This window comes from Wyeomyia smithii, chromosome 2 (genome assembly GCF_029784165.1).
Source record: "Wyeomyia smithii strain HCP4-BCI-WySm-NY-G18 chromosome 2, ASM2978416v1, whole genome shotgun sequence".
In the NCBI taxonomy this organism is placed as follows: domain Eukaryota; kingdom Metazoa; phylum Arthropoda; class Insecta; order Diptera; family Culicidae; genus Wyeomyia; species Wyeomyia smithii.
The window spans coordinates 27,789,367-27,816,288 of record NC_073695.1 but is presented as its reverse complement, the minus strand read 5'-3'; the positions used below and the strand labels follow the sequence as shown (position 1 = coordinate 27,816,288).

The 26,922-nt window shown below is 38.0% G+C and overlaps 1 protein-coding gene across 8 annotated transcripts in view; it reads right to left on the bottom strand.

Annotated features, from left to right (window-relative positions):
* Positions 1-526: 526 nt before the first annotated feature.
* Positions 527-26,922, bottom strand: part of LOC129722357 (RING finger protein nhl-1) — a 165,082-nt gene continuing 138,686 nt past the window's right edge. For all 8 annotated transcript variants that reach the window (XM_055675742.1, XM_055675741.1, XM_055675740.1 and 5 more), the window contains 3 exons: positions 23,619-23,695; positions 1,015-1,245; positions 527-956 (listed from right to left, as the gene is read on the bottom strand). In XM_055675742.1, the coding sequence (XP_055531717.1) occupies positions 1,032-1,245; positions 23,619-23,695 (291 nt within the window). In that variant the 3' untranslated portion in view covers positions 527-956; positions 1,015-1,031. The remainder of the gene's footprint in view (positions 957-1,014; positions 1,246-23,618; positions 23,696-26,922) is intronic.

Genomic DNA, 26,922 nt, shown 5'->3' with positions numbered 1-26,922 from the left:
TTTTATTCTACTATAATACTAAACTGCATTTTCAAGGAAATAGAAAATAGTATTGTTTTATTTTTTTTTATAATAGTGGAACGAAAAGCTATAGCAAAAAAAACAAAATGAAAAACAAAGTAAAAAATACAAAATAGCAATTTGCTTATTTCAAAGACAGTTGGATTCTGTGTGATAATATTAGTTTAATTGTAGAGCCCATTGTTGAACTCATAAAGACGGAATTGATACTAGAAGGAATTGCAGTATGCATAGATCGAATTCGAGTGAACGATGGAGCTTTGTCAAAACGACTTTTGGTAATACTTTTCTTCTTGCTGCACTCTGTAGTATAAAATATTTATTGGGTGTATGTAATCGATGTATTCGATTTCCGTCAAAAATGCTGATAATATATTAGCTTTTTTTTAGCAGAAAAAAATAATTCGTTATTTTTCCTTCCTATTTTGGCAGAGCTGTGTTTGAATTTCGATAGTAAATGATGGTTGTCTTGGAACGTGATATTCAGAGCAGTAAATACGCGCAGTTTTAAGCTGTTCAAACATTAATTAACTCAAAAATCTTCATTTTACTACTTTTCTACAGTTTTAGGTAAATTCTCCAGTATAACAATGATATAAGTTAACTTCGCATTCGGCATTTCTGTTTTCACTAGTACTTCCAATTGTGTAATTTTGTTCAAACTATTCAAAACATTATTCTAATAGAAATATATGGTCAAGAAAGACAACAGTTATTCGTTGCAATTGGCTAAGTAACCGCTAAAATGTCCGCTTGTTAATGTAGCACAAAAAAATTATAGACGCAACAGGTCCTGAGAGCAATTTTTCTGTTTTCTCAAAAAATAATTAATTAATTTTGTTGGTATCGGATGCGGACATTAAATTTGCCATTTATTTATTCACTTGATCTAGCAGCAACGCAGTGTGTTTACCGGCACGTGACTGTGGTTTGTTCTGGAAATACGAAAATTATTGGTTATTAGTGCGACTGAACATTGAGATGAAATATTACCTTTCACTAGCCGCCAGCTAGAACACCTGCACCCGATGGTTTTCCCGGTCGCACACCAGGATGTTGCCGTTCGACATGATGGCCACTCCTTCCAGACCCTTGAACTCGGCGTCACCGGAACCCCAGGAGCCGAACGCACGCAAAAAGCTGCCATCTGGATGGAAAATTTGAATTCGGTTATTGCCCGAATCGGCGACGCAAATGTAGCCCTGATCGTCGACCGCGACGCCTCTGCAAAAGGGTGGTTAGAGAGAGAGAGAGAGAGGAAGCGTTATAATCATAACCAAATGGAATCGAGACGGAGATTATGTTTCCATCGAACTGAGCAAACCTCATTTGCCGAATTGAACGGGCAAAGTTCAGTGAACAAAAAACTAATAAGCATTGTTCAATTTCAGGAGTGCCAGAATGGATAAAGCTATCATATGCCATGGAAATCATTTCCAAACAAGAGGAACTGCAATTTGAATCGGCGATAGCCGGATACGATATAGGTACCATCGGTTGTAATAATATTAAATTTCGTGAAGTTTATAGATATACATTTTCGTTGCTCGTCGTCGACTGACGTTAGACAAGGATAGTGATGGAATGTATAAAGAAATTTTTTTTTTTTTAAGTTCTCAAGAAGAACCGATGATTGGAATTTTTTGTAATGAAGAAAAAAATCGGATACTAAGTTAAGATGATTAAATATCTGCTCGGGCATAGCTCGAGAGGGCGGTATAATCAAGTCCTTCTAAAAGTTGACGATGATATCGACGGAATGTTGGTCGCAATAAGACCGGATCAATTTATTCAAATTAAAATTCCATTAACAAATTTTTCGTTCGAAGTGCACTCACAAAATTATTGAGTAGTATGTACGAAGGAAATGTTTCGAAGGAAACTTGGTTAGAATTTAAAAGTTCCACTCGACACTTTGGAAAGGTGAAGTTTTGTAGGAACCCAACAATTCGAGGCATTTGTCAGATTGAACAAAACCCCTTTATTGCGTTGCGTATGAATAAAAATGAAACTTATTGTAAAACTTTCGGAAGCTTTCAGCAGCAGGAATCGAATAGGGAGAATTTCATCCCTCCAAACCGAACCTCCAACAAAATAATTTTGCTTCATTTTCAGCATCATCTGTTTTTCTTTTTACACACATAGTTGTTGGGAAAAACTTTTTCATTTTGTTATTTTAACCGAGCGAAAAACCGAGGAACGACGATTTGTAAACTTCGTTCTTGTAGAAGAAACCAGAAAAAAAAGGATTAAATAACCCAACGCGGAACGCGGTCCCATGTTCAGAAACGCAAAAGTTTCCTTTTTTTGTGTGTGTATATTTGTATATACAATTGACAATCGTGTGTGTGTATATACAATTGACAATCGCGCATCGGTTCATTTTCCGTATTCCGCGTTGCAATTATCGTTGCAATGCGGCGCAGTTATGACAATCGAGCTTTTGTGGCATGCAACGATGGCTGAAAACCGCAGGCACAAAGGCTTTGAACTGTTTCGATGATGCGTGTGACACAGATTTCTTTGTTTTGTGACGGAAATGTTGACATGAATTTTAATTTAACATGACGAGACATTATTGCAGGCTGTGTTTTACTATCTCGCACATACCACCAGCCGGTATCTAATATTCACGACCATGACTGAAGCTATGCATCGTTAGCTTCCGATCCGTTCGAGCCACCTAGAAGGTGACCCCTTTACTACTATCTCATTCTCGTTCAATCGAAACTGATGGAAGCGAAATTGTTTTTCCCGTTTCCTGGGATTCTAAGGAAATGCCTTTTCAACACAGCAGGATGCATGGTCCAGGTTGGTGCGATACATTATATGTACTCGTCGCATACGAGGGATTTCACGCGAACTCGTTTGCGGGGTTGGCGTCATCTTCTCGGATTACGGTAAAACTTTGTCCGTTTGTTGACATCAATAAAATGAGCAAATTTTCGTACTTGAAATCTTAACAATAAATAAAGACGTTTTGTTTTGAAAATGGTTAAAGTTTGATTTTGATGTAGGACTACGTCTTACTTTTGTAAGGTAACATAATACTGAAGGGTTAGAAAGAGCGGTCATAAATCATTTTTAATCAGTATTGTTCTCAAAAATTATTGAAATCAAAAGAAATTAGTGTTGGTGGCAGAAAAAGCCCTTTTGGAGCTACCGTTAATATGGATATTCATGTCAAGCTCGTATACAAATACCCAGCCGTAAATATACTCACCCCCACTGACGAGTAATGAAAGAAACACGGTTTACGGATGGATATTTGTATACGAGCTCGACATAGAGAACCCTATTGATTTTCTTACAGTTCTTCAACGTTGCGTTGTTTTCTTTCCAATATACATTTTTTAAACATTTCAAATAATTATCATCAAAATTACTCAGCAGGTCCATGACAGCGCAAGAGATTTGGAAACTAAGCAAAAATATCGCTATGAACGACTCCTAGTGGCGATCATGCGTTTTGTTATGACAAACGGTAACATAAAGTGCGAGCCGCCGAAAACAATCATTATGTTCCTGACGAAGCGAAAGCTGAGTGAGCTTCAAAAATCGAGTGACAAAGTTAAAGACCAATATCATATTTCACAGGATTTTGTAATTTTGATCACGTTATTTGATCAAAAACTTCTGTTTTCAACACGTTTCGTGACTTGAAATCTTGCCTGGAAAATGGACTTCTTAACCATTGTAAATGGTTTTGTAGATTCCCCTTCATCCCTTGTTGTTAGATGAATATATCTCATTCGCAACATAATATAAAGATTATATAAATTTTAGTAATATTTGATATCTGAAATTACGTTCGCATTTCCCAACAGGGCAGCCAAACTTTGAAACCACGTGTTCAATCGTAATTCATCAGTTAACCCTTAACTAGCCTGCTCATCTGATAATTATATTGATCAAATCGGTTTTGTAGTTTCTGAGATAATTAATTTTCGTGATTTTCACAATTTGGTACTTAACAGATGAAGTTACAGTCCGATTACAGAAAATACAATAGGGTGTTACGAGGCAGCTAGACTTATTAGTTGACACTAGTTTTGTGGAAATCGGGTCAGCCATCTCTGAGAAAAGTGAGTGAGTTCAAGTAGTCTTAGGAATATGTTCCTTTTCATAGCTGGATTTCACATTTTTAAACTTAACAGGCAAAGTAATAGTCTGATTGCAAAACAAATCAATAGGGTCTTATGGGGCAACTAGACCTTCCATTTGACACTAATTTTATGAAAATCGGTCCAGCCATCTCTTAGAAAATGAGTGAGATTAAATAGTCTCCAGAACACGTTTCATTCCATTTTAGGTAGCCCGTTCATTTGAAATCAATTTTGTTTAAATCGGTTGTGTAGTTTCTGAGATATTGATGTTTCATGATTTTTACATTTTGATACATAACCTATAAACTAGAAATCATATTACAATAAAATTCAATAGGGTCTTAAAGGGCAACTAGACCTTTGATTTGCAATTGATTTCATTAAAATCGGTTCAGCCATCTCTGAGAAAATCGAGTAAGATTGGGAGAGCGTTACACACACAGATATACACACACACATATACAGAAAATGCTCAGCTCGTCGAACTGAGTCGAGTGATATACGACGTTCGGCCCTTTTGAGCACTTTTATACCTTTAGTTTTTGCAGTGATTGCTATACCTTTTTAGGAGAAAGGCAATAGGAGAAAGAAAAAATGGAATGATAGAAATGACTTTTAATTTCAACTTCAATCCCGAGCAAGGCCGCAAACATTGAAATAGTATAAAATCAAATTTAAATGATGTTGAGGCCACATATTTTGATTGTAGCTATAGTTTTAAACAGTCTGCGGGTTCCGTTTCTTTCTATAACTTTCAAACCACATGTTTGAACATGATGTAATGCATTTTTTAGGGGTTTAAAAGCCCATTAATTTGAATTCAACTATGTTTGTAGCTTATAAGATATAAGAGCGATTTTCACATTTTGACGCAGCGCCAAAACTAAAAGTTTGATTGCAATGAAATTCAATAGCAACCTAAACGGCAAATAGACCCTTCATTTGACACCAAGATAGAAAGAATCGGTCAGACCATCTCTGAGAAAAGTGAGTGTGAAAAAAAGGTGCACATACACACGTACACACCCACACACAAACATATACACCAATACATGCACACATGCAGAAAATGCTCGTTTCGTCGGAATGAGTCGAGTAGTATATGACATTCGACCATTTGGATCACTTTTCTACCTTTTAATTAGCCAGTGATCGTTAGAAGAAAGTCAATATGTTTACTTTCATTATGTGATTTCACATTTTTATGAACAACGGACAAAGTTACAATCCGATTGCAATAAAATTCAATAGCAACCTATGGGGCAACTAGACCTTTCATTCGACACTAATTTTGTGAAAATCGGTTCAGCCATCTCTGAGAAAAATGAGTGAGTTTAAACAACCTCAGAATAACTTTTCTTTACATAACTTTTGAACCATAAGTTCAATCATAACGAAATTTAAAAGTTAAGGGTTCTGGACAGAGCCCGATCATTTGAAACCAATTTTGTTAAAATCGGTTGTGTGGTTTCTGAGATATTGATGTTTCGTGATTTTTACATTTTGATACATAACCTCTAAACTGAAAATCCGATTACAATGAAATTCAATAGCAACCTATGGCGCAACTAGACCTTTCATTGGCAATTAAATTCATGAAAATCGGTCCAACCATCTCTAAGAAAAGTGAGTGAGAAAAAAAAGTTGCACATACATACACACACACACACACATACACACATACGCACATACATACATACATACAGAAAATGCTCAGTTCGTCGAAAGTGGTATATGACATTCGGCCATTGGGACCACTTTTATACCTTTGGTTTTTCCAGTGATTGCTATACCTTTCTAGAAGGAAGGCAAAAAGCAAAGCCTTGGTGCTACATTCCGATTCGGAACTTGACCTTCTGTTTATTTATACACAGACTTCGCAGCCGACTGTTTAGTGTACAGGACAATTGCGGGGCTAGCGCTACGATCCTACTGACACTAACAGTCTCTCCCGAGCCGACACTCGAACCTATGATGGCTGGCTTGTTAGGCCAGCATCGTACCTCGAGACCATCTGGGAGACCGTTAGTATTTTACTTTATTTGAAAAAAAGTAGTTTAAAAATTCAGTTTATAAATCATAATCCATTTTTCTTGAGAAAATAAGTATTCTTATGTTTAGCAATTTTTCATTAGTCTAAATAGTCCAATATAATAATACATAATTCAGGATGGTCTCTTCCACATGCAAAAAGTTTTCCTAACAACTTTGTAACCTAATGTCATATTTTGCATATCTTGTAATTTATATGCGACTTTTAGAATATGCTAAGAACTAAAATAAATATATATTTTTGAAAAAAAAAACGCATTTCAATTTTTGTCTTATTCAGCTTAAAAGTTGTTACGTTTTTGAGAATATATAACATTTTTTTGCCCATTTTGCAATTTAGGAACAATTTTTAGGATAACATTTTGATTATCTAGGAAAAAGTCCATTGTAGAAACCTTTGTTGGGGAATACCATTGCGGTTTCAAGCGGGAAAATCTGAAACGGACCTGATGTTCACTTTGAGGCCGACCTCGACAAGTTTCGAGAACACATCTATTTATAGACTTTAAAGCGGCGTACGATTTAATGGAACGCAACGAGTTGTAGCAGATTTTGCTCGAACATGAGTCATACATGCGACTCTTGACGGTTTCACATTACGTGTCAGGGCAGACGTGGATGTGCAGAGTAGCGGCACCATCACCACGAAGTCTCAAATACTTCTCAGTTACGCGGACGGCGTCGACATCTTCCGTGTTAATCGTAGAGCTGTGAAGGAGGCCGGTTTTTAGAAGGGAAGCTGTTAGAATTGGACTAATCACAAACAGTGTCAAAAGGCGGCTGACAGACAGGCTTCGTTTTGCTCATCTTCATCTTCATCATCTTTCATCTTTTAACAACTATGAGCTTACATTCAATGTTCATCACAGCATCTGCTGTAAAAGAGCGCTGAGTAATAGTTTCACTGGCGAAAAAAACGCTCCTAATTTGACAGAGCAGAAGCCCAATAAAACTTTTGTAAATAATTCATCCTTGCACGCAAGAAAAGTGAAATAGAATGCTCGGCGAACAACTGAGAATTGCGATACCGTTCTCATAGCTCTGGGGTGCGGCAAAAACTGTATAAAATCGAACGTTCTGCAGAATACGCACCCATGGTGAGCTGTGAATCCTACTATAATACTAAATTAAAAAACGTTTGGGATGTGGTCAATGTGAACTTAAATGTTTTGTTCTTTGGCCAACTTCTCTTGTAGTAACGGAGAACCCAACGAAAACTGCTTTCTCTTAAACTGAGAGAGAAAACATTTGGTTGCCCCTCGCACGCGATGATTAAGAGTGAAAATGAACTATGCGACTGAAATACTCTACGCCTAAAAGTGGATAGTTAGTCACTCTGTGTGAAAGAAAGTTCAGTTCTCCAATGCGTCAAGGGGTAATATCCACCAAACACTCAAAAAAGAATGCTTTTTTCATGAATTTTTTTGAAGGTTTTTTTTTCTAATTTTTTTATTTTTTTTTTTTTTTGTATTTTCCAAGAGTTGTTTAATTCAACGATATATTATTTATAAACCTTGTAAATATTATATCGTTGGATTAAGCAACTCTTGGAGAATAGTAAAAGAATATTGCTGTTTTTTACAAAATGGCGACTGTGCAGTGATTGCCGTGAACCGCTTTTTTTTAAGTTCTTCCGCGGCGGGCATTAGAAGTCATGCCCAACTCCACCTATAACCAAAACAATTTTTTTTCCTTATCTACACAAGTATCGCTAGTGAAGTACACATGATTATATTTTTGAATTTTTTTTTCGCAAAATGGCAACGGTTTGGGAAAAAAATTGCTTTTCGACAAAAAAAATGGTATTGGTGGTATTCAAGACACGACCGCATGACGTTGGACTACGGTGTTCTTATTTTCCATTAAAACAAATAATAGAGAGAATTGCAACTCTAGTATTTGCTGCAATTTTATTTAGTGCATTTCTGAATGCTGAGACGTTAAAACGCTATAAATAATAATATATAGGGTAGGGAACGGCTTTAGCAGTAGCACCTATTTTAATCAGTCGAAGAAAACAGGCCTCAAACTCCTGCATTTCGACCACTATCGATAATTTCAATGATGGAAACGAAAACTTTGATTGTCTAGCTGTCTTACGAACATAAGAAATACCGTTAATCACAAAGAAATCTGTGAACAATTGCAATTGAAACAAATCGACCTATATTGCAGCCATTCAGGAGCCACTTCAGGTGCTGAAAAAAAAACGCCTGCAAAACAGATGGAAACTGCTTAAAATAGGTTCGGGGTGATTGGAATAGTGTCCCTCGATTGGTAACTTTGATTGATGATTGTCAAAGTTTGCTAACTTAGTTTTACAATCCAAAAACAAGTTCTGACAGAGGAAACGATAGAGAGCAGATTGATATACTACTGTTTGAGTTTCACCCAGCACATTTCGAGTATTTCGTCTGAATACACAGGCGGTTCCTAAAGCTGCTTAGAATATGTTTCCTGCCCTACTAAAAGAATGGATATCTTTTATTCAATCGCTGTCATTTCATACATATTCGAATCAAACCTTTGTTCGTAGCTGCACCAGCAAGACAATCATTTAATTGAGCGAATTGGTAAAATTTTCCTATCTAAGCAAAAAGCAAACTTAACGAAACTATTTGAAATTGGAGCCCAGAACGATTAAAACGAAAATTTTAAATTTAAAAATTGTTTGACATTAAATTGATAAAACTCATGCTCGGTTAGCTCCAGCCCAGCATATAACTTCATGTATTTAAACAAAAAATACGTTTATTTCAATAACTTAATACAGCAAGAGCTCAATTACACGTTTTTCGGTAGTTGTTATCAAGGTTTTGGCGAGTGACAGGAAAATATCTTAACTTCTTCAATTGTGATTTAGAGCATTTCTAATTGTTTTGTTATTTTTCACGATAGCGACAAGTTTGTTTCTTTCTCTGTGTGCGAGAAACAAAATCAAAACCGCGGACCGAGAAACAAAAACTGAAAATTTAATGAATGCTTTTTGAGAAAACTTGCAACTCTTTTTACCAATAATTTATGACACTCAAAAGAACCTGTTTTGATCTAAATGAAATTTTTAGTAAATAAGTGTTGATCATTCATAGGCAGTAATTTTTTCTCGATGACTAAAGACTGGCTGAAGAAGTTAAAATCGCTGCTGTAAAATCAAATTCACAACTGTGTTCGTTAAGACGTTTTAATATTTTTAATGACAATAATAATCTTCGATAAACACCCGCTATAGTTATCCACACACATGCTATAACTATCTATACACACGTTAAAACTATTCATACACACGCTGTAGCTATAGTTTTTTATACAAACTTGCTAAAGTTATCCATACACACGCTATTCCTATCCATACATCCGATACAACTATCTATAAACACGCATAAGCTATCCAACCATGTGCTATTACTATCCATACATACGCCATAAGTAATCATTACACACGCAGCAGCTATCCACACACACGCTATAACTATCCGTACACACGCTGAAGATATACACGCTATAGCCATAATATGCTACACATGCTATATCTTACACACGCTATAGCTAGCCATACACACGCAACAGCTCTAGCTATAGAACAGAATGAAGAAATGCAGCTGCCCACTACCTCCGCCGCTGCTGCCTGATACCACCGCTCTGGTTCTGCCGCAGCTCAGTTTCGCCACTGGAATCAGCCACCGCTGCTGATTATTCAAGACCGTTCTAGTGGCCTTCCACTTGTTGACTGATGACTACTATGAGACGACGCAGGTTATTATATAGCCCAAAGCAAAAATCCATTCGCGAGCAAAGGGGAAGCGAGCTTGTGATTGGTTGAATGTGCACGACTTTTAACACAACTTTTAACTAGTTTAGTATCGAAAACATATTTAAATTAGTATATGACAATCTTGCGCAATATTTCCCCTATCAATCAAGCCATTCCTGTTTAGAATCTGTTCAGTGGTTCGATATATTACTGCGACGCGACTGTAATTGTGAGATACGTGTTATGATAATGGTTTTACGGATCAGAAGAGATTGGATGTTTTTGACGAGCATAATCAGCGAAAAATTTACAGAAGCTTTTTGGTTTCTTTTCATTAGGTGGAAAAGAAGTGTTCAATTAAATTGAATAATCCTATTATTCATATCGCGGGCAATGAACATGCAAAAAACAACAATATGGGTATTACTTCTAATGAGCCTGATATCGAACAGCGATACTTTGCAGTATCGATACTTTTTTCGCGATAATATCGGAGTTTCAGCACTCGCTTTCGATACCAGTATCGGTTCCAAGTATCGATGCCTAACGATATCGCAACGTCCCTACTTTTAGGTGGTCTAACGCTTGCAGCTTATTCCCTCTCTGAATTTTTGGTTTGCGGTTCAAATTTCACGATTATCGGGACACTCTCACTCACAAGTTGATTCAAACCAGAGATTTTCGTACCACGGCTCGATCGGATCGGGAGACGATAATGAATTACCGATTAGAGCAAATGAGACAATCGGAATATCGTATTAACGAGCGATGATAATCTCGCATACAGTTAACAGGGTAGAAAGTTCACGGAGTGTTCTTTCGGCAATTTATTTGTCACATAGGTTTTCTTCTCGTGTGACGATACAAAATATCGCGTATTATGCGTGATCATAATCCAATAGGATTCTCTCATGATAATTCTTTGATACGATTTTGACCATCCTTGGTTAGATATATCAAAAATTTTCCGATTTTTTTTCTAAAAAAAGCCAAAAGCCTAAACAAAGCAATTTGTGGTAGAATATCTTTAAGTGCAGACGACTTTTTGGATATTGTATAAATTAGTGACGTAGGGGGTAAGGGAATATTGGTGGTATAAAATTCATTTTTTTAAAATCCGAGCATCAAGTTCGAATTACGATTGCAAAATAATTTTACGTGCGGAGAAAATAATGACCGGCTGTATTCATATCTATTAATTGATTGATTTTATTAAACAAATTCTACTTAAATTTAACTTTCTGAAACTTCGGAAAGAAACAATTCTCTTTTAGGATTTTTTCCACATCCTTTTCCAACTATTTAGTTCTTGGCTTTGAAAACTTTACCGTCACTTGTTTTTAGTTGCCTATTCATTTCGTTGCCATGCGGTCGTCATTTTTTCCCCCACGAGAAACAAGGTGTCTAGTATCAGCACTTTATTTTGGTGTAGGAATGACGGCAAAATGTACTATTTTAGACTATGCAATAGAAGGTTGCATGGAATTTATCTGTCTGTGGAAATGGGATTTTATTTTATATTTTATGGGTCTGTATCTGGTTCTAGAGAGGCTGTTGCAAAATTTTTGAATCCCACCCTACCTGCAATATGATATGCGATGTGTCATGTGCATTTTCATAGTTTTTGAGTTAAGTATTAGATTCACTCTATTTCTTGCTTTATTATCGATTAAGAATACAAAAAAAGTTGTTTCTTTTCAAAAAATGAGTTGAAAAATGTTTTATTTAGGTTGTTTAAGTATTTTTATTGGTAAAAAACTGATCCATTTTGTTTGCAAGCAGTGACAATAGGATCAAATATACAAGGGTTGCAGTATATTTTTCCGTAAAATGCTTCTATAATATTCAAATTTCATGTAGAAACACTTGTGTACTTGCTTTAAAGCTGGAATTACTGGTAAAATGCGAAGGCCTATACAGTCAAACCTGTTTTTGTGCGACTCTTTTCTGTGCGATTATTTTTTTTTCATTGGACTGTTTTTATGCGATTTATTTTTGTGCGGTATTTGAAAAAGGACTACTTCCAACATTTTCAGCCATTTAATTTTTCCGATTCTTGGAATGAATTCCAACGCATTAAAAAGGTGTTGTGTCCAAAAATTACTATTTGAGCCAGTTTTACGTAGGAAAAGTCACGAATTGCTTGCCTACGAAGGAAAGCGGTTGAAAGGATTAGTATGTTTAAAAAAGTTTCGTTTATCAATCCGATGTTTTAAAATTGTTCTCATAAATATCCAAATCAGAATCAACAACTTTCGGGTTATTTTTAACTGAGAATTTTTTTATGCGGTCCCTATCCACCGCATATAAAAAGTTTTTTTCAATAATGCTGTGGAAATATTGTTTGGTAGCTGCACGTGAAGTTTCAAATGATTTTTTTATGCGATTTATTTTGTGCGGTTCCTATCCCTCGCAAAAAACAAGTTTGACTGTATTGAATCATGATCGGAACAGCGTACTTCTGAGACTTCACCGCTTCACTTTGCTACCGTTCCAAGCAAAATTGTCCCAGCGTACATAAGATATGTGTAGAATATGGGACAACTATGCTCTGATTGCCAGATTGCCTGTACTTGATATAATGATGAATTTCACGTTGGTACAATTCATGGAAAAGTTATTGTAAAATTTTTTTTCCTTGAGTGTGCGCAATTTTTCAATGTAAGGAACATTTTAAGGCAATTGTATTGTCTACCTAAAAATACTTTACTTCAAATGGATCTGAAATAAAATGGATGGTCCTATTGAGATAATTTTATGTTCGGATGATGATTCACCCTGTTCCAATCAATATACAAGTTCTATAATCAAATAGCACGATACATATGACTAAATTAACGAAGGATTTACTATTATTATTGTTTCTGCGAACTAGACAGATAGATTGCTTCAATGAACGCAATTTGTTTATGATATCATGCTATGTTAATGGTGAAAATGTGACTTCAAAATCTATGTACCATTAAAATAGTCTAAACTGTTCCGACATTACCTTACTAAAAACCAGTGCTTTGTAAAGGATCGCAAGTTGACTGTAAAAACACGAATGCGATCGCTTTCCGCAGTCAACTCGTCTGCTCGGCATAGTACAGCGATCGCCCGGAGAAAGAGCAGTCAAAGTGGAATTGAACATTTTTTTAGTTCCTAGGTGGCGGTCATTCGCTATAGCAGCGCTCGTTTATTTCGTTCAATCTTTCATTATGTATACGTTCAAGGCACAAAGTGAATAGGGCAGTTGGTACCATTTCTACAGCTTCGCTGAGTTGCGGGCCAGCGAAGACGCACCGAAGGCGGGAAGTTGAGAATGAAATAAGTTTCGGTCGCTTGCGCGGCAGTTAACACATGTGATTTGCTATTTCCTAAAATTGTGTGCTTTGCATTTGAGGTGGATGGCCTTTAGATTTTTTTTTTTGTGACTCGACTGTGGTTGTAGCGTATCCTGCGTTGCGAAAGCGGCTCGCCCTACCGCAGTTTAATGTACAGGTATACTTAAGGCTGTACATTGACCAACGGTAAGGCGAACCGCCTACGCAGCGCCGGCCGCGCCAGTATGTTTTTAGCCTCACAATCTTTCGTGAAGGTGTAAAAGAAATCATATTTTATAATCAATATTTTGTACCGTAAAACGGGGTTTCATTGATCAGCGGGGTAACATTGATCAGTTTTACCCTTCTCATGAATAGTTGAAATAAAACTGCCCCGTGATTACTTTTGCTAAATTTGAGTAAAACATCTTAGTCTTGTGTCATTCGAGATCTGAACAATATTGCATTGTTTGATATTTTTTATTGTTTTGATAACCAAATTTAAAAATCAATTTGATCGTTGTATTTCTTACTATCAGTAAGTGCCAAAAAAGCACTTTATACTAGTCGAATATAAAACATTTCGTATTCATTGACATGTTTTCCAAATCCGTTATCTAATTTTCTCAATCAACTAGAAAAAAATTTATGGAAATTTATTATATTTATAATTAATTAATTTATATATGTTGAGAAAGTCCAGTTTTATGCTCTAACCAGACATCATCCTGGTCTACGCAAGGATGTTGTCTTGGCTAGAGCATAGAACGTAAGAGGCTAGAGCTGGCCTATTGATACTTCCGTTGTTGGAAAGGCCTTGCATATATGATCAACATACGTTTTCTGAACACAAACATTTTACAACGATTGCTAACTTACAAAATACTTCTGGCACATTTCGCAACGTTTACGTTTTTCATCATCGAAAGGTGAAATTACATATGGCATAAAAATGACTCGCAGTAGGCCGCGGCTAGGTGCAAGGACAGGACTATCCTCCGTAATGGGAGCAGTCAAGGAGAGCGTGATGTCAATCCGGAAAGCGTCTCTAAACATGTTATCAAAGCAATATCTAACATTTTTAGTTCAAAAAAGTTTCAAAACAATTCAAAATTGACACCGATCAAAGTTACCCCAAATAAGGAAACAACGACGAAAAACAAATGTTTTAATGTTCAAGATTTTCGAAGGGCTTTAAAAACTAACTTCTCAAGTTCTAAGGATGCCAATACTGGTACTAAAAATATGAAAACTATAATTTCAGTTGTAAAATATATAAATACACAAGGGTCTTTTTTTTACGCGGTTGGTTGTACCGCGTTGAAAAAATCCGCGTATAAAAAACCGCGATATTAAAAAAATGCTTAAAAAACTCCATTCAATAATATGATCCGATTAAAAATAATGGCACGTAAGTAAATCTAAACTTGAAAAATGATATAAAAATGGTAACGAAACATACAAAACAAGTTTTTAGTGCTTCTAAAATGAAAATTCATTGAAGAACATGACAATAACTTTTTTATAATAATTTTGCTACATGTTTAGTTTTTGTTTCTTAAACGGAAGTAAATCGCTACGACCCTGACTCGTATCGTTGTTAAAATATTACTGTATTTTTGTTTCTTCTTCCCGAATCAACGAAAATTGCCTATTTTTTGATAATAACAGCAAATATATTTATATATATATATATATATATATATATATATATATATATATATATATATATATATATATATATATATATATATATATATATATATATATATATATATATATATATATATATATATATATATATATATATATATATATATATATATATATATATATATATATATATATATATATATATATATATATATATATATATATATATATATATATATATATATATATATATATATATATATATATATATATATATATTAATATATATATATATATATATATATATATATATATATATATATATATATATATATATATATATATATATATATATATATATATATATATATATATATATATATATATATAATTATTTAGATTAATAAAACAGAATATCTTATTGTCATGAACCATACGATTGATTTTTACTCTATTGGATTTACTTATACTGAACTTATTTATTGTGCTACAGCGATTTAGAACTTCTGAAGTGACCTAGTGTAGGTTGTAGGTCTTGTTGAGTATAACATTCGCTTATACTAGAAATTTTACAAACACCCTTAAAATCTGAAGTTAGGGTCAAAATACGCTTTTTTGGACCTCAGCGCATATAATATTTTTTAACTCAGTCATTTATCAACTGATTTTTAATATTTAAGCAGTTTTAGAAAGGGGATAAATAGAGCTTTCAAAATATATACAGGTTTTTACTGATATCAATGAAACATGTTGAGTTATTTGAGTTTAAATATAGGTTTTTAGCCATAAATTTTGATGAGTTTTCGACGTTTCACTGACCAGTGACGAAAAGTCGGATAGTATAAAATAAGTCGTTCTAAATTTTTGTGACTGCTCAGCCGAAAGTATAACATAAGTAAATAGGTTTTTAGTTTTTTCACGCAGTTTTTCGACTTAATATTTTAAGAAACATACCACAAATATACTATAATTTTGAAAGTATATTCAATTCCGAATCAAATGAAAGTATTTTGGTGAAAATCGGTTGATATTTGGCTAAGTTATTTATATATTTTTTTAGAAAACCAGTATTTTTGGCTTCTATCGCACAATTATTTCACGGAGCTACAAATGATAAAAAAATGCAAAAACTTTTGATGTGACTTAGTGTGGGTTGTATTAGATCAATGATCTAATTAATCAGCCAATATAGGCTTTTACTTAGTATAAGTCGGGTCTTTTTCAATCAGTTATTGAAAACTATCTTTAGATTTAATCTTCTTAATTGTCTCCGTACGTACTCGTTCACGGCTCAAATCAGGAAGCTCTTATATTCGGTCTTTTCATGCTATCATTTTTCGAAAGCGAGAAGTCTCTCGCATCGATTGGTTTTAGTACAATTTGTTATTTTTACATGCTTAATTTAAATAACTAAACTATCAGTATATAACAGGTTATAGTTTAAGTCATGTGTTACTTGCGCGTTTACTTTAAGTTTTTCAAAAAACCCCAAAAAATATAAGTTAAGGTCAAAACCCTGCTTTTTACCATAGCTTACATTTTTATGTTTAATTCGGTTATTTTCCAACCAATTTTTTATATTTTGGTTGTTTTGGATAGGCGAAAAATAGAAACTTTGAAAAAAATAAATATGTTTAAAGAGTTTACCTATATGTGATGAATAGTTTTAAAAAAAATTAGATGATTCATACATAATAAAATAAGATGATTTATATTTTTTTTTAAATTTTACCTATATGTGATAAATAGTATGTTACACTCAACAAGACCTATAACCTACACTAGGTCACTTCAGAAGTTCTTGCATTTTTTTTTTCATTTGTAGCACATTGTAATCCGCGTTATGTCAAAAAACCGCGTAAAAATAATCCGCGTTATTGTAAAAATCGCGTATAAAAAAACCACATAAAAAACCCGCGTAAAAAAAGACCCCAGCGTACTCACGAAAAAGTGAAAAAACTGATCAATGTTACCCCGTTTTACGGTATATACCTACCTATTTGTGTAGTTGCGAGCACGAGTGGTTGATTTTTCTTTAAATGCTGTTAATCAATTTACTTTGATTATTGAATTTCATAGATTCAACTGCACTAATGCAGTGCAGAGCATGCAACAAAACGAGACGATCAAAAGAATTGGAATTTTGTATTAAAACGTAATTGAATTCGGATACGACAGCCATGTAGCATGTACCTCTTTCACTCTATGAAAAAACAACGGATACAAACGTTGCGAGCTATTTATTTAAAATATATATATTTAAAACTTGGCAAATGGCAAATGGCTGGACACGTGTAACTTGAGACCCTAATGTGGCCATTCACCTCTGTCCAGCAACTCCTATCCCAACCTCCACGTGGTGCCGACTGGAATACGAGTAACCTTAGCGGAGATCGGGTAACCAACCCCGGTGGAAACTATGGTCGTATGCTGACTGGGAAGGGGGTCGTACGCGGCTGTATCCCCATAGGGGCGGCGTACAACAGCGTCTGACCCGGAGCGGGCGGCTGAATTATGGAATGCTGTATCCCGCCAGCTACACCTAAGATGGCAGCCCCATCAGCAGGATGTAGGTATCGCGACCCTGGTAAGGTAGCATACCGAAACCTTTCATCAACCACGAACAACGATTTTAGAAATACGGAACGGATCAATCGGCAAAGACCTAGGCTACGAACACGGAAAAAGATTAAGGTTAACGATTGGAAATTGGGTACTTGGAACGTCCGATCTCTCAATGAACCGGCGCGGGCTGGCTTGCTTGCTCGAGAACTACAGCGGCAGGGAGTCGAAATCGCAGCGATTCAGGAGGTTCGGTGGCCGAATTCCGGAGAAAGGGAACTCCGTGCAGTAGACCCTATTGCATGCACTTCTTTCAAGTACCACATCTACTACAGTGGCGGCAAAGCAGCGGAACGGGGCGTCGGTTTCGTAGTGCTGGAAAATCAGAAAACAAGAACCATCCGGTGGAGGCCCGTAGATGACCGTATATGCGTGTTGAGGATTAAGGGCAAATTCTTCAACTACAGTTTAATCAACACCTACGCACTGACAAACGACAAATCCGATGAAGTCAAAGATGAGCTCTATGACAAGCTTGAGCGAATCTATGACGAGTGCCCAAAACACGACGTAAAAGTCGTCATCGGAGACGCAAACGCACAGGTTGGGAGGGAGGAATTCTTCCGTCCGGTCATTGGTAGGCATAGCCTCCACTCGTCAACCATTGAAAACGGCCTGAGGCTGATAAACTTTGCCGCGGCCAGAGGAATGGCCATATGTAGCTCCTATTTTAGTCTTTTCGGGGACCAAACATTGACTCTGACCATTATCTCGTCGTTTGTAAGATCCGCGCACGGTTGTCGAACGTGCTGAAATCTCGCACAGAGAGGACGACGCGTTTAAAAAAGCTGATGGCGTGGCAGCAGAATACGCCAGAGAGCTGGATCAACGGATCGCAGAACAGCAGGAGGAAGGAGTGGAAGACATAAATGGGCTGTGGAGCAGTATTCACGGCGCCATCGAAACGACTGCGAGAGAGGTGGTAGGTACGACGCGTGGAAGGCAGCCTAACGGCTGGTTCGATGTCGAGTGCCAGAGAGCGACAGATGAGAAGAACCGTGCCAGGAGCCGCATGCTCACGGCGGCTACGCGTCAGAACAGAGAGAGGTACAGGGTGGCAAGAGCTGCTGAAAATATAACCCACCGTCGGAAGAAGCGCGAGTACGAGGAGCAGGTGCTCGCCAGCGCAGAGCACAGCTATGCTCGAAACGACGTGCGGAGATTCTATAGAACTGTCAACAGAGTCAGAAGCAGGAATTTCCAGGTGCCGGTCATGTGTAATGACAAGGACGGCTTACTGATAAACCGACGGTTGCAGCCAGGTGGAAGGAGCATTTTTAGGCGCTATTGAACGGTGAGGAGCCGGATGAGCAGAGCAGGAACAGGATGACGATTATGAGTGACGAACAAGCTGTGGAGCCACCAACACAGGAGGAGGTGAAAAAGGCGATTAGTGAGCTGAAAAACGGCAAGGCCGCTGGGAAGAACGGTATCCCGGCCGAACTTCTAAAAGCGGGAAGCGAGCGGCTGTACTATGCGGTCCACCAGATAATACTAAGAATCTGGGCGGACGAACAAATGCCGAACGACTGGTTGGAAGGCCTCATATGCCCTATCTATAAGAAGGGCCATCGATTGGATTGTGGCAACTATCGAGAGATAACGTTGTTCAACTCCGCATATAAAGTGCTCTCCCGTATCCTGTTCTTCAGATTGAGACCGTTAACGGAATCCTTTGTTGGCGAATACCAGGCTGGTTTTCGACAAGGGCGCTCCACAACGGATCAAATTTTCACCCTGCGACAGATCCTCGATAAGTTCCGGGAGTACAACTTATCGACTCACCATCTTTTTGTGGACTTCAGGGTGGCATACGACTCAGTGAAAAGAAACGAGCTGTGGCAGATCATGCTGGAACACGGTTTCCCTGCAAAACTAATAAAGCTGAGTCGTATGAGGAGGGATCAAAATCGTGCGTGCGGATAGCTGGCGAGACATCAGCCGCGTTCGTAACGTTGGATGGACTGAAGCAGGGGGATGCGCTCTCCAACCTACTGTTTAACATCGCTCTTGAGGGTGCAGTACGAAGAGCAAACGTCGAAAGAAACGGTACGATCATCACAAAATCTCACATGCTTCTTGGCTTTGCGAACGACGTCGATATCATCGGTATCAACCGTAAGGCCGTGGAGGAGGCCTTCGTACCTTTTAAGAGAGAAGCAGCGAGATTGGGAGATTGGGACATTAACTCTGCCAAAACGAAGTACATGGTAGCTGGCAGAGAGCGTGGGAGTCCCCGTGGTGTTGGTGCTGAGGTGGAGATAGATGGGGAACGATTAGAAGTGGTTGACGAATTCGTTTATCTTGGTACGCTTGTGACATGTGACAACGATATGAGCCGTGAAATGAAACAACGAGTTGCAGCTGCGAACAGGGCTTTCTACGGACTGCGTAATCAGCTAAGGTCCCGTAGTTAGCAAACTCGCACAAAACTAGCGCTGTATAGAACGCTGATACCCCCGGTGGCCCTTTACGGACATGTAGCATGGACGCTGAAGGAAGCTGATCGACGAGTGCTCGGAGTTTTTGAGCGTAAAGTTCTGCGATCGATACTTGGCGGTAAACTGGAAGACGGAGTGTGGCGCAGACGCATGAATCACGAGCTGTACCAGGTATACAAACATGCTGATATAGTGAAGGTAATACAGCGGGGCAGGCTGCAGTGGGCTGGACATCTAGCCAGGATGCCTGACGAGAGAGCCGCCAAAACTATCTTCAGTAGAGAACCAGGAACAGGCCGTCGACTCCGTGGTAGGCCTCGCACGCGGTGGATGTGCGCGGTGGAAGAAGATGCACGATCTGCTGGTGTACGGGGAGACTGGAGAACGGCTGCTCAAGACAGAAGAAGATGGACATCTCTAATTCGTTCGGCCCTGGACCGGTGAACGGTCCGTTAGCCAAAAAAGTAAGTAAAGTAAGTAATTTAAAACTTATTCCAACCTCAAATCGTAATTTTGACAATTATGCGAATGTTAAGCATCATTTCGGAATTCTCTCGCTACGCCTCAAACGTAAGAATGCTTCAGACTGATTGACTGTTTTTTCGGTCGATCATGAACATAAACGAAAAACGGAATGGTAATGCAGACAGAACATTGTACGAAGTTTCCCGAACGGCCTTGAATACCGAGGCCGTGCTCCTTTTGCGGAATCAACATTGCACGCTGCCCGTTGCTGATTGACTATTTTTTCGGTCGATCATGAACGCAAACGAAAAGTGGTATGTGAATGCCGGCAGACGATTTTATGACGGACATGAAAGACAAAGCGGCGGTCCTTTTGCGGAAGCAAACGTTGCCCGCAGCTCGTTCCACATTCGCTCTGCTTTAAACCGTTCTTTGAAATTGAACATGCTGCAGATACAGGTTGAAAATGAGTGAAGGATCGCACAAAAAGGAAAGCATGTAACTGAACGAGAAAACGTTCAAGCGTCTTTTTAGAATGGGATTTTTCAAAGCTCTGCTAAAAACACAGAATTATCAACACTTTCATTGGATTTCGCTTCGACTGTCGGTTCTAGTACAAAGAACAGATGGTCAATTGACATTCGCACATCGAAAAGATGCACACTGCCATTCGTTTGGGGATGTTATTTCGTTTTATTTATGTTTACTCAATCTTATTTTGTTGAGAAGTGAGTTGTCCTCTCAACTAGACAATTTTTCTGTTGGTTCTGATAGGCGAGCGGCAGAACCGGTGAACTAATTTCGAAAAATCGATTTCCATTTACACTTTACTGTTTATGTCATGTGATGAACAACGATTCGTATGTTGTTCTCGAATTGACCTACTGAACTACGCACGTACCAAGCGCGGTAAGCGAAATCGCTAATGATAGCAGGAAAACGTTACGTTACGTTTCTTTACTCTTCTAAATATTCTTCCGCACTCATACCTCTACCACAACGCAAGCCGTATTGAGAGTGAGAGACCTTAGCGTGCCAAACCGATGTTTTTCTAATTTCGGTTTGTTACATAATAGTTATTCATTTAGGTTATTTTTTCTCAACATGCTTTTCGCTTTGATATATTCTCAAAGTTCACTTTTTTAGCGTACACCGCCACCCCTCCAGAGGGAATTTCTGGTTACGTCATTGGCACGGCGTGCATCGGAAATTCCAGAAAAAAATGTCTTTTTTTTTCAAGAAAGTTGAATTCAACACGAATTGAGATTTATGTTTCGTACATTCGTGTTACATACGGAATAAAACCTCTTTGCGTATTGCGGAACTGGGGGAATGACAGAACGTAAAAAAAGCCGAGTCAATTACAACATCGGTTTACACTAAACATCACGAAGTTAAAATTCCCCTAGAACACAAACCAGACAACACTATGGATGATATTATATCAAACCTCGTTAACCGGTTATTTTCAAGCTTTTTACACATATTCTGAAAACGTGAGTGGATGATTTTTATCAAATTGCAACTTCTCCACAACTCGATAATACCGTGTAAAAACTAATCCGGTTTCAATCAAATGTTCGGCGTGTTCTGCTGAGTTACGAAGAAAAGTAAGATGAAAAAACGTTGATCCTTTTTAAGAGATGTCTAGTGTTTTTTAAATTTTCTGAGTACAGATTGTCCATGTTACCGATGTAACCAAGCTCACAAAGATTCTATTATAGCTTTGAGAATTCCGCCGGGTGAATTGACGTGAAACTTCTCATACACATTCTGAAATACTTCTAGCGTCTTCTCAAGAGCGAAGAAAAATCGACAATGATCCTCAGATCACAGCAGACATTCCTGTCCGGCCGGGAGCGGATGACGGTAGACGCAAGTTTCAAAATTGCTCGAGCAAAGCGGGTTGTCTGTGCACTATCGCCACTTCATCCCCGGTAACCGGCCAACCGATCGGAGGAATAAAACAGCGGTGGGGGACGCAGGCTATCAAGTTTAGGAGAGATAAAAAAAATAACCTTCGAAAATCATCCGACGGATTACGGCTATGACGACGACTATGATGATGATGATGATGAGGATGCTGGCGAGAGGAAGATAAATACGAGTAGCACACACTGACGAGTGGCAGCCAGCCAGTCCGTCCGTTCCGTCGTAAGATCCAAAATCAGATAGGTCAGACGACGAACTAAAGCACAATCAGCCACCGACCGGAGGCACATTCGCTACATCGTCTGATCCGGCACGTGTTGGCGCAGCAGAAGCGGACGCTTTTCACGGCAGTGAATTGCCTGCCGCCGGAAGGGGGGAGGTTCACAGCTTGATTTCGCTATGGAACAAACGATTGATGAATTGATTGATTGAAATACTCGGCTTATACAAGCGGGTCTTGATTTTGTCAATTTTCTATCGAACTACTCAACACCACACCGAGTATCAATTGAACGGAGGTGTAGCCATCGAATCGTGTCCAAATCGCTGCCAAAGTCAGCGGATCAACATTTGCTAACCAATACCGGTAGTTAGCATAGTTCGGTGCGTGTCCAGTCAGAGTAACTGGAACAGTGGTTTAATAATCGGAAAATTGTTTGTGGGATATTGTTACAAGGAAACTTCGATGTAAGGTGCATTTTGTTTTACAAAAGCTTACGTGATTCTAAGCGAAATCGTCGAACATTTTTGATTCGTATGAAACTTGACACGCATTAAACGAGCATATTTTGTAGTAACTTGTTTATGTTTGAATTAAATTAAATCAAAAACAGTCTGCTTTAATACTCGATGTACGCAACATTGTCCTGACAAATAATTTTTCATACCTCAGGATACATTATATCCAATGATACAACACGAAACTGTGTGTACTGGATTGTGTCAAATGATTGGCATAACAACGATCGCAAAAAATATATCGCAATTTGAGCACAACATGTATGAAATGAATGTGAGCAAATAAAATAAAAGTATTTTTCATAGATTGGCTAATAGAAAACGAATAGATAAATAAAAGCGCACGTTGGGGATGGGACAAATAGCTGCGTTTACAGTCGAATTGGCTTTACCCGTGGTGATGTAAGTTTTAATTAAAACTAGAATAGGCAACGCAGATACGCGACCAGCGGCCATTTTTTTTTCGATTCGTCGGGATATATATTGACGACTATTGGTTTCCATTTTATATATGTGAAATGGTTGCGCTTACCTCGGGAATTTAAACTGACCCTCGTCGGAGCCCTCGCCACCGAAGGTGGTCACTACGCGACCATTAACATCAAAAATCTGTAATTGGAAAATACAGGATATTAGTTTCAGTTTGAGGTTTTACGTTCGAAAGTTGGTCAGGATGGATAAATCAATATAATGAACGTAAGTCGACTGAAAAATCTGTGGTTGAAATCATAACAAATAGTTTACGTTTGTTGTATAGAAACAATTGAAATTGACACTCCGTTCAAGCGAACGAACTAATTATTTTTCCCCTAAGCAATTCATCACTCACCGAGGAACGATATACACCAGCATTATTTATTTATACCGCAGAATAAAACTACAATCCTTCCGCTAAACATAAATTGAAATTATCACCCCCCGTTTTTTCATAATTGCTCAGGGGTGTTTTCCCGTATAGAAGAAAACTCGAAGCAACTGTGCAAAGTCGCCGTTTGTTATAAGCTCCCCCTTCAATGAGTCGTTTTCCCACCTATAGATTTCAATAAATTGAAGTAAACGTAGGCTTAACCACAATTCAGCCGAGATAGAAACGCCTGCCCGAGCTTGAAAAGAGCGACTCCACACATTCGAGTGCCGGTTGCGTGTCGACTAGGAGCTTTCATGCATTGAACAGCTTCTCCACCCAGTGGGTGCGCGTGAGATTTCTTTTGCACGACTTCAGTTCAGTAGCAACGCGCCCCCATTGAGCGAAAACGTTACTTGATAAGGCTCCTTCTGAATTGGAACCAGGATGTTTTTTTCCGATGAACGTCCACCGTCGAACCGGATGGCAGAACAACTTTCATGTTGGTGGGTGAGGCCTGAGCTTACACGTAAGGGTAGGTGAGTTTTCGGGCGGAAACCAGGCAGCGAGCCCGTATTGTACTGAGCAGATTTGATTTTTTGGTTCGGACGAACGATGGGAAAAGCGGATGGAAGGTCTCAGTCCCAGATTGGTACCGCTGTTGGCTTTGTTGGTGGGGTGCGATGGACCAAAAAGTGTTTTTTTGCTACTGTGAACAATCCTTGATAGGTTATCAGATTGTCCTCTTATTGAAATTCCATCTTGATAGTACTTTGATTGGAGGATTCTGTTTTTTTCATACGGTGCTACTAAAAGCTGTTTTGAGGATGCGTGTGTGATAAAAGTAGGCGACCGATAGGTGGTGGAATCATTTGACGTTCTTTTTTTTCGTTTCAGGTTTAAATTGAGGTTTTCAAAGTTATCAGTTTCTTAGTTCCACACGCAATGCGCAACAGTGTTCGAAGGATAGGCCCTATCATTGTACTGGAGTTTCATTATATTTTGATAGCAGTCCAATGTTTATGTTTATTGTATTTCATTGTCTGACAATCGTTCGATTCGATTTGCTTTTGTGCGAGGAATAGATTAATTGCAAACAAAGCGAAGAAACCCTGTGCACAGGTGGAAGCCGATCCTACCTTATATCGAGTATTAAAATAACATGTTCGGGAGTTCAAAGGTGAACGAAACCAGAAGAGTGGATGAGAATCTGTGTTCAGTGTTTGTGGATCAGCTTCTGGATAAAATATTCCACGGTCCCGAAGGAGGCGGCAATATAGACGATACAGCAGTTTGAAAAAGAGTAGATGTGGCATGCTCACTTATTAGAAGCAGCCGAATTTTAATAGCATCCCTCTAGTGTGTGACTTTAGCAAAACAGTCTTGAGTACTTCTGTTTTGTAACTGGTTTTTCGAAAATATTTCAATTTTTACACAGTAGTTTAAATCCATAATGACAATTACTAACAAATCGAAATTAAACAGACATCGAGTTTAAATAAAAACAAACAATTAACCCTGGATTGAGCTACGTCGAAGAAAACAAAACGACTTGATTGCAGCAATTATCTCGGAACATTTTGATTCTTTGTATAAAATTTTCTTCCAAAGTTTGTCTCATAGATTAAGGCCATTGCAAGAAACCTCTTGTTGGAGAGTACCAGTGAAATTTCCGGGAAGGATGATTCACAACGGACTAGATATTCACCTCGCGTCAAATCCCTGTCAAACTCAGGAAAGTCTGTTTACAACCTTGAAGGTGGCGTACGATTCAATTAAGCAAAACGAGTTTCATAGCATGTCCGCACAGAAGTCACGATGCAGAACCTCCAAATGTGTAGAATATATTATTGTAATTTGTTGACAAATCCTAACCCAAAATAGTTTTTGATTCAAAAATTCGATAGAAAATTTTTAAGTAAAATTTAAAGAGGACATTATTTTTATTTGTATTTGTTTCACCAGATCACCAGTTTTTGTTACTAAATTATGTTAATACAGACTCGTATTCATAACAGCATCTTATCTTGAGTGTACAGCTGAGCTGTCTCGCCAGCCATATTCAAGGCGAGAACTAGGCGAGACTAGGCAGCGCGGCGCTATTAAGGTAGTATGCCGAAAGTATCCTTTGAATAATCCAGAAACAGGTTCGAATCGGAACAATCAGTATAGACCCAGGTGAACGGAAGTTCTCATCAAAAAACAACTAACCCGACGACGTAAAGAAGGGGTTTTATGAGCTCCTCAACAAAGCATAAGGAGAGTAATATAAAGATTGGTTCAATACCAGTAAGGACACAATTATAGTGAATGGCAGCAGAATTGGATATTGAATAGGGGCCATCCACATTTGACGTGGACAGGAAAATTATCTTTTTTTTTAATACTACAAGGTATACAGCCCTAGGTGTTGTATGAAATGGTGACGTAGGACAAATGTAAATATTGATTTTAACTATTGTTTAACATATTTCACTACGCCTGTTATACACCGTGTATCTAACACATTTCAACTCTCCCAGCTGGTCTCGAGGTACGATGCTGGCTTAACGAGCCAGTCGTCGTATGTTCGAGTCTCGGCTCGGGAGAAACTGTTAGTGTCAGTAGGATCGTAGCGCTAGCCCCGCAATTGTTCTGTACACTCAACAGTTGGCTGCAAAGTCTGTGTATAATAAACAGAAGGTCGAGTTCCGATACAGAATGTAGCACCAAGGCTTTGCTTTGCTTATCTAACACAGGTATAAGGGCTCCACTTGCTATCGTGTTAAGAACAAGAATGAAGTTGAATTTTCTACACTCAGTCTTTTGTATCGAGTTGAACGTAGATTTTTGCAATTAAGGCGGAGCGACGCAGATTTGAGAAAGAGAAACGAAACAAAACATCCTCAATACTGCTGAATTATTGTTATGAGCACCGGAAGAAAATTTGTACTTTTCTGATGCTTCTGAAAATTACCCTGGTTTTAGATTATCTAATCTGCGTTATCGATAT